A 15301-nucleotide genomic window follows, 5' to 3' on the forward strand; every position below is an offset into this window, starting at 1 on the left:
GATTGGTTTTACGTGACTGGTCAGTCGAATCCAATTTATAAATTTAGAACGGTGTAGTTCGGTCCCTGGTCCAAAAAATTGGGAACTAATTCTCCCAATCCGGTTCTCTGTCCCAAAAATCGAGAATCGGTCCTCCCAACCTGGTTTTTGATTCTTAGATTGGATCGGATTGGATCGGGAATCGATTTCAGTTTCACAAACTAGGGATCGACCCGGTTTCATCCTCTGCCTAATACCGATCGCCCTTAGATTAGGCAAGTCACAATTCTACGTTAAGAGAAGCGGGCTTGGACCAGGCGCGATCAAACAGGAAGGTCCGGCCCGGATAGTCCCGTGACCCAATTTTGGCAAACGTACGCATCTCGTAAATCCGACGCGCCGATTTTCTTCCCCCGTAGGTTTCCTCCTACGATCCGAAATCTTTTTGAGCCCCTGAAAATATCCAAAAAATTAGGGTTTCTGATCGTTTCCTATTCTCGCCTTAATTCCTCGATTCTCCTCCCTTTTGCGACGTCTTCTGTTTACGTAAATTCAGATTTAAGTTAGAGCGGGGAAGAAAGTCGCGGACTTTGCCGAAATCCCCAAATTTTCACCCGGAGCAAGAACGATCGCCGTGCACATGTTCTTGTTCCCGATAGCGTCGCCGGGTCGGATCAAGATTTCCCGCAGCCGTGCAGCAGCTCGTTTCTTCGATCGGATTCGTTCCCGTCTCCTCCTCGCCTCGCGGCACCGCTTCGATTGATCGGCGCGATAGGGCGGCGGCGGCGGCGGCGGAGAGGCTTTCGTTGCTGGGGATATTCGATTCGTAGCTGAAGGTCGTTAGCTATGGATATGGAGGGGAATAAGCGCGTGTTCCAGCGGCTCAGCGGCGGGCCGTCGACGGCATCGGACTCCAGGCATCATCCGCAGCAGCAGCAGCAGCAGAAGGTGTGTTTCCATTGGAGAGCGGGCAAGTGCACCAGGCATCCGTGCCCCTTCCTACACAGGGAGTTACCCGCTCCGGCGCAGCCATTGAGCAACGGGGGTGCGCCGAAGCGGTTCGCGGAGGATTCAGGGTCTCAGTTTTTGCGGAGAGGGCCTAAGTTCACGGGCGGGTCCAATACGTGGGGCCGGGTTCACGGCGGCAATGCCGTGGCGAAGAAGACGGAGAAATTGTGTAATTATTGGGTGCAAGGGAATTGCACTTATGGGGATAAGTGTAGGTACTTGCATTCTTGGAGTTTGGGCGATTGTTTCGATATGTTGACCCAACTTGAAGGGCACCAGAAGGTGATTGATCTGATATGAATGCTCTTGTATTGTGTGATCTGCGATGTAATTTTAGCATTGCTTTGTCAGTGACGGTGGATTGATTGGTTTTTTTCGTTTAAAAATCTCATCTTTTTGAATGAACAGGTTGTGACTGGGATAGCTTTTCCATCCGGCTCTGGTAATCTTTACACTGGGAGCAAGGATGAGACGCTAAGAGTCTGGGATTGTCAGTCTGGCCAGGTTGCCTTTTTTTCTCTTTTCAATTTTTATTGCAAAAGTTATGCTTAGGTGTTTAACTTTGTGGACTGGGTTGTGTGCCCTTAACCGTTTGAATGCATAAATCGCTGCAATGAGGCTTTACATTCCAATAAATGTGTTAGGTATAATGGGACATTTCGCTGTAACTGTGATTTGCTGATAATTCACCTCTTTGGCAGACCATAACTGCATGGCATCTATAGCACGAGAGTTTATGGGAGATATCCAAGTTTTAATGCGATCCTCATATCTATAATGTTATCTTGGACCTTTTTGTTTTTTGAATAATAAATAAGATATTATTAAGACGATACCTAGGGGGTACTGCCCCTATACAAAACAGCTTCAGATAGAATGTTATCATGGCATTTTCAGTAATTAAAGAGAATTCTGCTGTTATTGAATTTTTAAGATGAAGATTCCAATGTTCTTGCATGTTATTGCTTCTTAGGCTATGAAGAAGGATACTGACAGTTCTTTGACCGTGCTGTCTTCTGTGACCCTTGGAGGACAGATGCGCTTAAAAGTGCTCCGAAGATGTTCTTACCTTGATTTTTTTTTTTTTTTTTTTTTTTAATGGGCTTGTGGGAGGAATTCACTTTTAGGATGCTCTGAAGGTCATTGCAAAATTGTCTGAAATGCTATGTTTGTCTTCAGTGTTGCTTATATTGGCGTTCCAACTAAGCACAGTTTTTGCTTGATCTGGAGCACTTGTCCCAGAAATTGGGTTTATGCTGAAGGCATGAAATTATGCCTGGAGTCTTGCCTTTGTTTATTTCGTCTGCCTAGTGGAGTTGACTGGACTAGTTCCATTCTTCTTGTCTGTCTTGCAGTGTGCAGGTGTGATCAATCTTGGTGGTGAAATTGGTTGTATGATAAGTGAAGGTCCATGGGTGTTTGTTGGTTTACCAAATCTCGTAAAGGTAAGGTGGGAAAGCACACTCCATTTTTTTCCCCATTTTGTGGTTTATAAGCCTCTCATATTTTTATTACATTTTTTTTTAAATGGTTGTTCTCCATAACTGTATTGGTATTCTGAAGTTTTTTGGCCAGTAATAAAGTAGTCATGATACTGTAGGCATACAACACACAAAGTAATGCAGACCTCAGTCTCAATGGTCCTGTCGGACAAGTTTATGCCATGGTTGTGGGTAATGGCCTGCTATTTGCTGGTATTCAGGTATATCCTTGTTTCTTTGTAGAAGTTAATTTGATCTCTAGTATATGTCTGTTTTTGCCTGAAGTCATTGATAGGAAAAAGTGTCTGTTTCTCTTTGCATGCCATTGTGTAGGGTGAACATAATTTTTGTCCATTTCCTTTAGTAAGCAGAATTTCCTCCTGATGCAGGATGGTTCCATACTTGCATGGAAGTTCAATGCAGCTACCAATGGCTTTGAACCAGCTGCATCACTTTCAGGCCATACCCTTGGAGTGGTTTCATTAGTGGTTGGAGCTAATAGGCTTTACTCTGGTTCCATGGACAATTCAATCAGGGTACATTTGCATCTCACGACAGCTTTTGGTTATCCAATTTCAGAGGAAGACGTGGATTGTGTTATATGCAGACAAAATGAGTTCTGGCTTTTTTGTGATCCTTTATCCTATGCTGTTTTATTTAGGTCTGGAATCTCGAAACTCTGCAATGCATGCAGATTTTGACAGATCATACCTCTGTTGTGATGTCTGTTCTTTGCTGGGATCAGTTTCTTTTATCATGCTCATTGGACAAAACAATAAAGGTGGGTCACGTCTTAGTCTCTCTTCAAGTTCTGATGGTGTCTGTACAATAATTTTGATTCAGTATATGCCTTTTTGTGCAGGTCTGGGTTGCCTCAGATAGTGGGAATTTGGAAGTGACGTACACGCACAATGAGGAACATGTATGTATTGGAAGTCCAATTAGCTAACTCATGTTGCCTTTGTTTTGGATTGATCACTAGGGGTAGAAACTTGATTGACCACTCAAAACTTAGTTAAGGATATGGGAGCAAATTTGCTTCAGGATCTGTGGCCCAGCTTTGACCACAATCTCCAACAAGTGCTGGGTATCTCTTAGCTCTGCATGTAGCTGCTTTCTAGGGTAATTGCATACCTTATATCATTAGTTTATTCTGGTTCATTTGGTGAGCATTTAATTTCAATGGTGTCGATGCTTTATTCACTGAGATTTTCACAGATTATTTTCATTGTTATAACTCATTGATTTTAATGAGGGTGGGGTTGTGATCTTTCTGACATGAGAGGTTTTATTCAGATATTGAACTGTAAAAAATCCAAGACTTTCTTTTCCATTCTTTGTGCTTGGCAATTGTGGTATTTTAGCAAATAGCCTCGTAAATCTGGCTCTTCTTGTCGTGTTATTGCACCTCATGTCCTAAACCACTTACAGAAGTTTAATGGTATTATATGCTGCAGGGTGTGCTTCATCTATGTGGAATGCATGATTCAGAAGTCAAGCCAGTCTTGATGTGCTCTTGCAATGATAATTGTGTCCGAGCATATGATCTTCCATCGTGAGTTTCCCATCTTTCATTTTCATCTAGTTTGACCATGGAGTTCATCTTAACAAAACATGAAGGAGATTTTGACTGATTCAATCTCTCGTTGACCTTAGATTTGCTGAGAGGGGCAAGATTTTTGCTAAAAATGAGATCCGAGCAATTGAAGTCGGTCCCGGGGGGCTGTTCTTCACTGGCGATGGAACTGGTCAAGTGAGAGTCTGGAAATGGAGGGACTCACCTTGACAGCATTAATTTGTTCTCATGACAATCTGTAATATTATTATTTTTGCTTTGTCCCGGCCTTTGGAATAATGTGTATGCCCGCAAAAGGAATTGGAAGATGAGAATGGTGGTTTTCTCTCTGTGATAGCTACAATCTCACTACTGTACTTGGCCAGATGTCTATCAGATTTATCAGGCTTCGTTTTTCTTTTGATGAACCTGAGAAGCTGAAGCACCTCCATCCGTGAATCTGAAAATTTTAACAGGGTTAAATTTTTCTGAGTCAACCTCCTCCATTCTTTTGTTAATTTTTTCCGAGTTACAAGATCATGCTTTTTTTTTTTTTTTCCTCAATCCCGTGACAAATTTGTGCGCGGGGGCTGCGGAGTTGCAGCAGCTGAACATTCATCTAAATATTTGAATTGCTGTGAAGGCTGCCTACTGATTTCTTAGCTAGCTTAAAATGCAAATACTGGCTACGAGTGAGCATCAATCTAGCATCAACTGGATTGGCTTAATCTTGCCGGTTCTAGTCTGGTTCCTAAAGGAATTGGGCAGTCCTTGATTTTGGGATTCTTAAATTAGCATTGTATGGGTTGGACTTCGTTCCAAGGAGTTTTGGGTTAGTTCAATCCAAATCAACTTACCTGTTTAAATTCAATATATTATTATATTTAATATATTATTTATAATTTTTTATGTAGAGAAAATTTTAAGTAAAATGGTGTCGATGGCATTAAATGGCTCTTTAGTTAGGAGTCTAAATAATTTTATATTATTTTTTAATAGTTTAGACTTTTAATGTCTTTTATTGCATTAGCAGTCATAATGTCTATGTGAGGAGTCCACATGACATCCAAAACGTAAATAAATATCCTTTTCCGTATTTGTTTTCTTATGTTTTCTTTGTCCTCTTAATCTTCTATTTGCTAAGATCAAAAGAAACAACTTTCCCGCTCATTGCTCGACACTTACCTTGCTTGCTTCTAGTCACAACTTTCCCGCTCATTGCTCGACACTTACCTTGCTTGCTTCTAGTCACTTGCGTCGCTTGACGCCTGACGCTTGCTCTACCCGTTGCCCATTGCTTGCCCTACTCAACACTCATGCTACTTGCCACTTAATGCTTGCCCCATTTGTCACTCGCTACTCGCCTCTCTTTGTTGACCTCACTAGTTGTTGAATCTATTGCGTCGGTTTGGTCCTCAATAGTCTTTTTAAGTACAAAAAAGGAAATAGCAAAATTATTGGTTGATCTCGAGTTGACGCTGGAATCAAACCGAACACATTGGATTGGTCCAATGCTTAGTCACCTTCTGAAGGATTACAAAAAATGAAACAAAAAAATTATTGATTGGCCTCTGGTTGACACTTGAATCGGACCGACCCTCAGACTTAGATTCAATATGGTCAGTTCTCGGCTCAAAAAATTGAGGACCAATACTGTGTGGGTTGGTCATGAGGTAAGGGGGTGGACCGGTCCAATCCGAATTATGCTTATCCCTAATATTAGCAACTGAAGTAAGGGCGGAGCCCTCCCTCAATGTAATGGTTTTTGGACACAATTTATTTCTGCTGGAGAAATAGAAAGCAGAACATCTTTGATTCCATGTTAAAAAATCCAACACGAAACGACCGACAAGTATGCGCCGCTGCGATGGACAGTGATTGCATTACAAAGTATGCATTTCATTCAAATACAAGTAACTTCTATCATATCAGGTTTTTGGTCCTATTTGCCAATCGCCGGTTGGCCTAACAGATATCAGCCATCATCTATCCGCCGATCAGAAAAACAAAATGCTTCCTCTGATCTACGTTTCAGGTAGTTTTGCAACTTCCATTAAAAGGAAAAGCACTCTTGAGAATTTTAAGCTGCTTCGAAGGTTATTATGAGCAGCTTCCACTTCAATTTTGCTGTGGCTGATTCAAACATAAAGCTAACGGGAACTTGGTTCTCTTAAAGCCTGAAATCAGATAGCTTATGACTAGCTGAACTCTTCATCAGCAGTGCGCAACTGTGCATTCTGAATCCAATGAATCTTGCACTGAGCTAGCAATTTTACTTTATCCAGAAGGGAGGTGTCCGCTTGCTTCGACTAAATGAGCTTCAGTCGCTAGTGACACTCACTGATCGCTCCAAGTAATTCCTGAGTGTAGACGACCATCTACAGTGCATAGCAGCTCAAAACGGCACTAGGAAGCATGAGTTCACTCCTGAGATATGTTGCCACCACAGAGAGTTCATCGATGTTGAGAACATCTGAATTTGAGCACATTTGAAATGGTGGCTGAGAAGTTGCTTGGGAGAAGGTAACTTCATGTGCATCCCACTACACAGACATTCAGCATGCCAGAGGCAGATAAAGTTTGTTGCGGTGCGAGTCTTACCCATAGATGTGAGTACTGAGTTAATTGAGTTCCTCTTGCAGTGCCTTGTGCCCCTTCAATTGTAAAATTCACTTCTCCTATGCAATGATGGATTAAGAAAGTCCTAATTCCTTCTTTGGATGCATGGTGTTGGTGGGATTAACAGGAATTTGATCCCAAGCGCTATGTGATGGTAATCCATTAGATCCGATTGTACTCCAACCAAATGGCTTCGGCACATCAGTCTCCTCCATCAGTTCTCTCACATTGGACGCATCATCCCATCTGTGGGAACTTGCGTAAGTACTTGACAGAAGAACATAATTTCCACTATTGCAAGGATCCAATTCAAGAAGCTTTTTTGTTGCAATTTCAGCCAATACCACATTGCCGTGAAGCTTACACGCACTCAATAATATCCTCCAAACTACAACATCCGGAGATATGGGCATTTTTGTTATAAACTCATATGCCCTATCCACATTGCCAGAGCGGCTCAAAAGATCCACAACACAACCGTAGTGTTTCATCTCTGGGGTGAGTCCATGAACATCTTCCATACTCTTAAAGAATGCTAGTCCATTCTCTACTAGTCCAGCATGAGCACACGCCAATAAAACCCCAACAAAGGTTCCATGAGTAGGCTTAATTCTTTCACTCAACATCCCTGAGAAAAGCTCCAGAGCAGAATTGGCAAAACCATTCACAGCAAGGCCCGAAATCACAGAAGTCCACGAGACCGCATCCTTCTCCTTCATTCGTTTAAACAACTCAAGCGCCTTTTGAACTGATCCACATTTGCAATACATATCAATGAGAGAGTTCCCTACATAAGTGTCTATCTTCACGCCATGCTCAATTATGTAGTTATGAACTGCCTTTCCAATGTCAAGCGAACCTAAATGGGCGCAAGCAGACAACACACTAGCTACTGTAACTTCATCTGGTTTCACATTAGCCACCATCATTTCTTGGAAAAGCTTCACCGCCATTGCAAAGTTGCTAGCTTGAGCATAGCCTGTGATCATAGAAGTCCACGAGATAACATCCCTCTTGGGCATTTCGTCAAAAAGCCTGTGGGCTCCAGTTAAGTCTCCCGCTTTTGCATATCCCCGGATCATTGCATTCCATGAAACCAAATTCCTTTCATGCATGCGATCAAATACTTGCCGTGCTAATTCCACCAAACCCCGCCGTCCATACATATCTATTAAAGTATTTCCCAAATAAACATCAATGACGACATGGTTTTCCTCAATATACTTCGCCGCACGATCTGCAAATTCTGACTCCCCTAAATAATTACAAGCCAAGACAACTTTCACCATTGTCACGGCATCCGCCATCACCTTAGCCACCTGCATTGCATCAAATAGTCTCAAAACCTCCCTAAATCCACCACACTGACTATAACCACAGATCAGGGAGTTCCAGGAAACCAAGTCTCTCTCCTCCATTTGATCAAACACCTTCCGCGCAGACACCATATCGCCGCAGCACGCGTACATGTGCAGCAGAGCATTCGAAACGAAAACGTGCGCACCGAACCCACATCTCAACGCATGGACATGAACCGCTCGACCGTGTCCAACGTCACAGACGCGAGCACAGGCCTTGGAAACGTATATGAAGGTCAAATGGTTCGCGCTCGCTCCCTGGAAATGCATTGCCCGATACAGTTCCAACGCTCCGACGGCACGGTCGCTCTGCGACAACCCACGAATCAGGAAATTGAAAACCGCGGTGGTGGGCCGTTCGACGGCGTCGAAAGCGGCGCGAGCTCTGCGCAGGTAGAGTGGAGACGACGCGTAGGACCGGATGACATCGGACACGGCGGAGGGGTCGGTGTGGCGTTGGGTTCTGATGAGGCGCGCGTGGAGCTCTTCGACGGGGCCGATGGGTGAAGAGGATTTTCCGGCAAATCGCGGCGGCGGTTGAGCGGCGGCGGCGGAGTTAGAGAAGAGGCGCGAAACGGGTCTTGCGAGATTCATTTCATGGCGGGGAAGCATCCTCTGCGATTGCGAATGCAAACGTTTGCTCCATTGGGTTAATATAAAAATAAAAACCAAATTGATATATTTATCATAAATTTACCTCAAATCTCTGATTTTTTTTACCACCAAAGTATAGGACCAACTGAGTAATTTTCCTTTAGATATACCAAGCAATTTTATAAAAAGTCGGATACATGTCCTCTTTAACGAAAGTGATTCTTTCATAATTTTTTTTTTTAAAATTTGCATAGTATTGACACTCAAATATGACTCAAGGTTTAATCAGAAGTGTTAGGATTGAGTTGTCGACGAGGAAGACAAGTAACGTAATTGCAAATTGATAGAGGTCATCTGATTTTTACGATGTCATTGATGAAAGGGAGACTAGAGCAGTTGTCGACATAGAAGAACAGGTGGTCAAAACATGTTCGATAAAAAGTCAAACTAGAGATTATAACTGCCGATGGTTAAAAGTATGCAAGTAAAGATCACGAGCGAGAAGACTTTAATCTTAGATAACGAGCGAGAAGACTTTAATCTTAGAAGCTGTTGAAGTTTTTGACTTAGGAAATAACCGCACATCGACAGTCATACTTTCTACAGGGCTTTAAAAAGGGTGAGTAAAATCACTTGTAAAAAACTCGCAATCAACAACACTAAACAAATTTTTGCAGTTCAGTTTATCAACTTATCATTCTTATTTGCAATTTTGTATTGTTTTGGTTCCATTAGTGTTAGTAATTTATTCAGTGCGCATCTTTTTCTATCAAAGTTACCACAAAACCCAATTTACTAGAAAAATAAAAAATCAAATTTTAACTGAAAGGTATTTCATTGACAATTATATTCGGCGAAACACATGGAGAAACTAATGACACTTTTTCTTTATCCTTAAGTGCAAAGAAGCCTTTCGAAGAGGAATGGGTATTGGGTATCGTTAGATAGGGAGGGGAGGGCCTTAGCATGATTGCCCTCGCAGCCTTATCACTTCCGAAATCATCATCAATATCGGATCCTCCTTTCCGTCAACAACAGAAAGGCCAGTTCGATGTGGAACGAGTCGTCCTCATCCAACTCGTGCCCACCCCCATTCTAAGCCATCCGATTTGCCTTCCCTATTGCTCGGATCGACATGAGCGAGTGGGACAAGACATGGAAGCGTTCTTGGCTTTGCGCCATCATCGTTCTTGTAACAAAATATCCATAGTTGATTGCTTAACAGGTGTCTAGAGAAACTCAATAATCGGAGCCTCACGACTGCAATAACTCAATCCGATTCATTGCTGCCACGAAACGTGGGAAGAGGGAGGTGGTGGTCTAGTGGTCCAAACACACATGAGAGGCAACTCGCGACTCAAGAGGCCAAAAGTCTTGAGAAAGAATATTCATTTTGGCCCTTATCAATGGGGTGTCAACAATAACCAACTAGAACATAAAAGTTCGGGTATTTTCAGTTCAGGTCGGTTTGGTACCTGAACGAAGCCAAAACCTGTTCTCATGTCTAGAGAATGTGAGGCACTCCAAGATTGTCTCCTTCTTTGGTGTCATATGTTGGAAAATTGAATTTATCGTATTGATATTAATTTAGTCCCAAATATTTCAATTAGATAAATTGAGTCATAAAAATTTTGTAGTCCATCCCGTTAATTTAGGATGAAAATTATTGATATGGATGCCAATTGTCCTATGTGATACGGTTAGGGCTAAGGATGACATATTTTTATATTATTTTTAAATATTTTTTAAAACTTTTTATTAATTTTCTTTTAATTTCTTTTTTTAATCTTTTCCTTCTTATTCTTTTTTTTTCCTCTCACTATGGCCGGCAAGCTTCACCAAAAGTTGACCACACGGGAAGGTGGCCATGGCCTCACCCACCAATGAGGAGGAGGAGGAGGAGAAAAGAAAAATAAAAAATATTTAAAAAATTATCAACTTTAGTGCTAGTTATACCACGTGAGCATGCGCCCTGATTTCACCTGGGTCCACTCCATGGGGATCCTCTTTCGCTTCCACCCTCAATTGGGACGCCGCCGTCGGCCGCCTCTCCCTCTACCTCGACGGTGCCCCCCCATCACCCTCCCTCAACGCTCCGAGACGACCCCACGCATCTCATTCACAAGGTGCCGCGACACAGACGCTTTCAAAATCGAAGTGCGGAGGAACTTCAAGATCAAGGCCATGGTCGTCCGATCACCCGGAAGGACTCACTCGTCCACGACTCTGGAAATCAACAGCAGAAGGAAAAGATTACCTTATAAGGTTCCGCAAAATCGGAGCCCTAAATTCCGTTGTACAAATAAATAAGGAACACGCCGATTTGAGTTTGAGATCTAAGACTCGACCTGGCCTTGAATGTTGTGATTGAATCGAAGCAAATCTTGGTTTAGTGTTCTCAATTCAGTCTTGATTTGTGTTCCCTGTGAATGAAAATTAGATATATCAAAATGGGTCATAAACTCATTTCTTAATTCATATATGATGGGTTGAGTTGCTATATGAATTAATTATATTCATTAAATGAGTTATAAATGAGTTTAAACATAAGTGTGAAATAAGTCATGGTTTTATGACTTATTTAAACCCAACCTACCTCTAGGACTTTCTCTCTATTTTCTTTTGCTTTTAGATCTCACCCTCTCACTTTGCCCTCCAAACTCGATTTGAGTATGAGTTTCTCTAAATTGAGTTAAATACGAAAAATATTTTAGCAATACGGGTTAAGTATGATATGGGCCACTATACTTTGCATTGCATGAAAATAAGTCAAAAACATGTTAAATGGATCTATTTGAGCTTAACCATTTTCAATCCGAGTTAAATTCGACCTGATCTACTTGTTTGACAAGTCTATTGAAAATCTGGACATAGGGGTCAAAGTGCTTCCATTTGTGGAGGAAGGAGCAACCCCCGAAGCACAAAAAAAGAAAAGATGAAGAGTGAGGAGAGAAGGAAAAAAAAAAGGCAGATGTTAGGAAGGAGGAACTCACCGAAATATAATAAGGAATAGAAAGTAGCAGGAGGAAGAAAGAGAAATAGAACATACTTCCCACAAAAAAGACCTGAAAACCCGACTTGAACCAATGGGTTAGGTGTGGTCAAGCCGGGTTTCAAATCACAGCCAACACAAACCCAAAAGTTTCAATTTGATTCGGGTATCACAGAAATCCATACTCAACCGAGCCATTGATCCTAAATATTATATGGTTGACATCAACCACTTATGAAAACCACTAAAGCATGGTACCTTAGTAGGTAAACTTTTCAACCCCAAAAAAAAAAAGTAGGTAAACTTAATCTAATAGACCAAGCCAACCATATATCAAAGTTGCAATAAAAGTCACCTGGGTGGTAGTAGAAATTGTCATTCATTATATCAATTTGACCGCGATGGATCTTGTCTGCCATATTATTTGTAAAATGAATCTACTTATTCAATAGTTCATTCTTTTTATCTTTTTAAGTCTTGGAAGAAGCAAACACAAACTCCTCCTCATTGCTGTGGAATAATGGTCCAAATTGGTTAGTTGGGTGATTGGGTGATTGATGCTTACAGGTTCCCTCCCCCAGTGTGGTGAGTAAGTGGGGGAAGTCCCATCCTCTCCTAAACTTGCACGCAACCGCCCACCACATCATTGTCACCAATAACACTAATTAGAAGGTGCTAATAAAAATGATAATAATTATTATAATCACATTGTCTATAAATATATGTCCTAGTCTTTGACCCATTCTTTTGCCTTCTAAAGTTCTAGATGTTCAATTTTCTAACTTGACCGCAAGCAATCATAGAGAAATTATGGGTGAGGCTGTTATGTTGGTAACGCCACATTTTCTTGTTTTTGTAGTGGGTGGATGGATGTGGTTTGGTACGCGTGTAAAATAAGAGAAGATATTGAGTTGAACTTCCTCTCAGTAACATCACACCTAATAGAGAGGAACTCCCAAACGGAAAAAGGAGTTGACCTGGAATTGTTGACCGCGATCACCAACTGTATGACTATGCTTCTATAATTATTTCGTCATCTCAATTGGAATTTTAAAATAAAAGTTTACCATCCACCCACCACGGTCGAATACACTGACATAACACACTTATTAACTAATTCTTGGTAATGTCAACGTTGCGTAATCATGATAAAATTCAGTTCTTTTTTGCGTAGTATGCTGCCACCTTTCTCTCAAATAGATAAAAGAATTCCCCACATGTCGAACGTTCACTTGATACTGAATTGTATAATAACGAGCTTATTTTCATCGTTATGATACGGGAAAGAGGAATATATTGATTTAAATACACACCCATCTATTACCAAGAGAAAAGAGTGCCCTCTTGATAAAATAGAAAGAAACAAGGAAGCCCAATTTAGTATTCTTGCGGCGGCAAGATGGACTTTATCAATAATCGATATAATTTATAAATTAGCAACGAGATTTAAATAAATTAGCGCTGTTGAAAAACCCTAACGAACTTGTTTAAGCTTTAGTATCCACTCAAACATCATAAACAAGAGACAAAGTACAAATTCATATCGTCGTGGAAACCAACTTCCTCCCCTCAGCGCATACCCCCCAGCTCCAGCTCCAGCTCCTCAGACCTTCCCCTACCTTCTCTGTAGGAATTTTCTCTTCGTATAATCGTGTAGAGAACCGCATATTCTCATCTGTATTAGCAGACCCTCTTCCTTTTTATCAGAGATTCATGGCTTCCTCTGGGAAGAGCAAGACCGCCGTGAGAGCAGTGAGGACGATTGCAGACGCGGCTGCGTGGTGCTGTGCCATATCAGTCATAGCGCTCATCTTGGTGGCCTCCATGAGAGAGGGCCAAGGTCTCAAGCGTGAGAGGGAATCGGCTCTTGGACTGGCCCTGCGATGAGATATACGTGGTGCGCGAAGGAGAGACGCTCCACACAATCAGCGACAAGTGCGGCGATCCGTTCATAGTCGAGCGGAACCCACATATCCACGACCCCGATGATGTTTTCCCCGGTCTGGTCATAAAAATCGCTCCTTTTGAGATCAGCAACAGGAAGATGCTAGTGAGGTAGCTCATCAAAGATCAGATTACAGAGACTTGCTTGCGGTCGCTTTCCTTCGAGTCATTATTGGATGCATCAAGTTCACCTGAGCCCATTACATCACAGTTATTAAGATCATGTTCGGAAGCTATCATCAATGATTGCAACACACTAAGCTCGCTTGGACCTGGCGCAAGTGCAAGGCTAGAATTTTTCGTTTACTATCGATGTCTAGTTTCTGCTGTTCTGCTTCCTTTTTCTGCCCTTTTTGAATTGGTTTTCTTCCTTCCCTTATGTTGAACTGTATAATTCTCGTACGCTTTATACTATAAAGGAGTCCCGGTCGAGTCCCGATCGAGCGAGTCAATCATTTTGCGGTGGTATTTTTCTTTGAATATTGCTTTTGCTCACCACCAGAGACAAAACCATCCAATTGGTGCCATGACATGACCAAAGATTTCCGTATGCATGTAACCAAAGCCGTGTTTATGTGGAGATTATCAAGATTGGAAGTGCATGTGTGTAATAAAACCATGATCATACCTCGTGCGGAATTGTGTTTTAACTAAATGGACAGAACAAAAGCTATTTAAATCTCTTATAATAGGCAATTTGCCCATGCCTCTTTCTCTATGAGATTGAAAGTTTTACAAGAAGCAAAATTGAATTGCAAAACCATCAATAAGGAAAGAGGATAATTATTTCCTTCCATGTCCTAAATGCGTTGTTTTTCTTAAGTTCACTGCTTATCCATTTAATTCTAACTTGATTTCCAGGAACAGCAGAGTTGTACAGAGAACTTTGAATATTCTTGATGTGCTAAACTGAGTCAATAGCATCTAAAGCAAAAAGAGGGAAAAAAAAGCAATGAAAAGAAAACTCGTATACTCGACCAAATATATATATTGAAAAAGAAGTGCATGTCTTAAACCTAATAAGACCAACTAATACCGTCTCCTAATGTCAACAACAAACTATGTGGTCCTTTGTAAATTTTCCTAATGTTTCCTGCTAAGGGCAATTTCTTATGGGAAACAAAATCCAAATTCCCTTAACTAATATTCGTCTTTTTGTGGTGACATAGGGGAGGGTGACTCGCTGCACCAATGCATAACCAATACTTATAATTACAAAAAAAATCTTAAATTTATTGTCCAGATGCCGATTCAATTTGAAATCTTTTAATTTTATCAATTAATCATAAATCTTTTAACAATTTGTCAATTTTAGCTGAAAATAGTAACTAAACGCTGGTCATGCAACATAAGGCAATTGCTGCTAACATGGATATTTTAACAATTTTTTTTTTTTTTTTCATTTTCATTGCAGAACCCTCATCTGCCACTATTTAAGGACCTACAAGCCCTCATTAAGTTAAGGCAAGGGTGTGACAATCATCATAAGTGATTAAAGTGTGTCGTTCACTACATTCCCAACGTGCTTATAACGTAGCACTCAGGAACAGTAAAGCTTCATAGTCTTTTTGTCAAGGGTTAAGACCCTTTTATAGGTTAGTGGAATTTTGTTGAAAATAATTTTAATCTTGTTCATGGCCAGATTAGAACCCCAGGGTGCCTCTAGATTCAAGGGTTGGCTTAACATGCCGAGAATCCTCTTGAAAGAGAGGATGATCAATGACAAGAAATGCACGCCGTGGTGAAAAAATATATGTACATATATTTCTAG

The 15301-nt window shown here is 41.3% G+C and overlaps 2 protein-coding genes and 1 pseudogene across 2 annotated transcripts; 2 read left to right on the forward strand and 1 right to left on the reverse strand.

Annotated features, from left to right (window-relative positions):
* Nucleotides 1-371: 371 nt before the first annotated feature.
* LOC104449244 (zinc finger CCCH domain-containing protein 48) lies at nucleotides 372-4520 on the forward strand. Its single transcript, XM_010063337.3, has 9 exons — nucleotides 372-1269; nucleotides 1396-1491; nucleotides 2343-2432; nucleotides 2588-2689; nucleotides 2858-3004; nucleotides 3130-3249; nucleotides 3331-3390; nucleotides 3926-4023; nucleotides 4125-4520. Exons 1-9 carry the CDS (start codon nucleotides 826-828, stop codon nucleotides 4252-4254), a joined length of 1287 nt encoding a protein of 428 aa, XP_010061639.2. The 5' UTR covers nucleotides 372-825; the 3' UTR covers nucleotides 4255-4520.
* Nucleotides 4521-5901: 1381 nt separating this feature from the next.
* On the reverse strand, nucleotides 5902-8613 carry LOC104449251 (pentatricopeptide repeat-containing protein At2g29760, chloroplastic). Its single transcript, XM_010063349.2, has one exon. It carries the CDS (start codon nucleotides 8610-8612, stop codon nucleotides 6717-6719), a length of 1896 nt encoding a protein of 631 aa, XP_010061651.2. The 5' UTR covers nucleotide 8613; the 3' UTR covers nucleotides 5902-6716.
* A 4505-nt stretch (nucleotides 8614-13118) lies between these two features.
* On the forward strand, nucleotides 13119-13985 carry LOC104449256 (annotated as a pseudogene).
* Nucleotides 13986-15301: the final 1316 nt, after the last annotated feature.

Source organism: Eucalyptus grandis, chromosome 1 (genome assembly GCF_016545825.1).
Source record: "Eucalyptus grandis isolate ANBG69807.140 chromosome 1, ASM1654582v1, whole genome shotgun sequence".
NCBI classification, from domain to species: domain Eukaryota; kingdom Viridiplantae; phylum Streptophyta; class Magnoliopsida; order Myrtales; family Myrtaceae; genus Eucalyptus; species Eucalyptus grandis.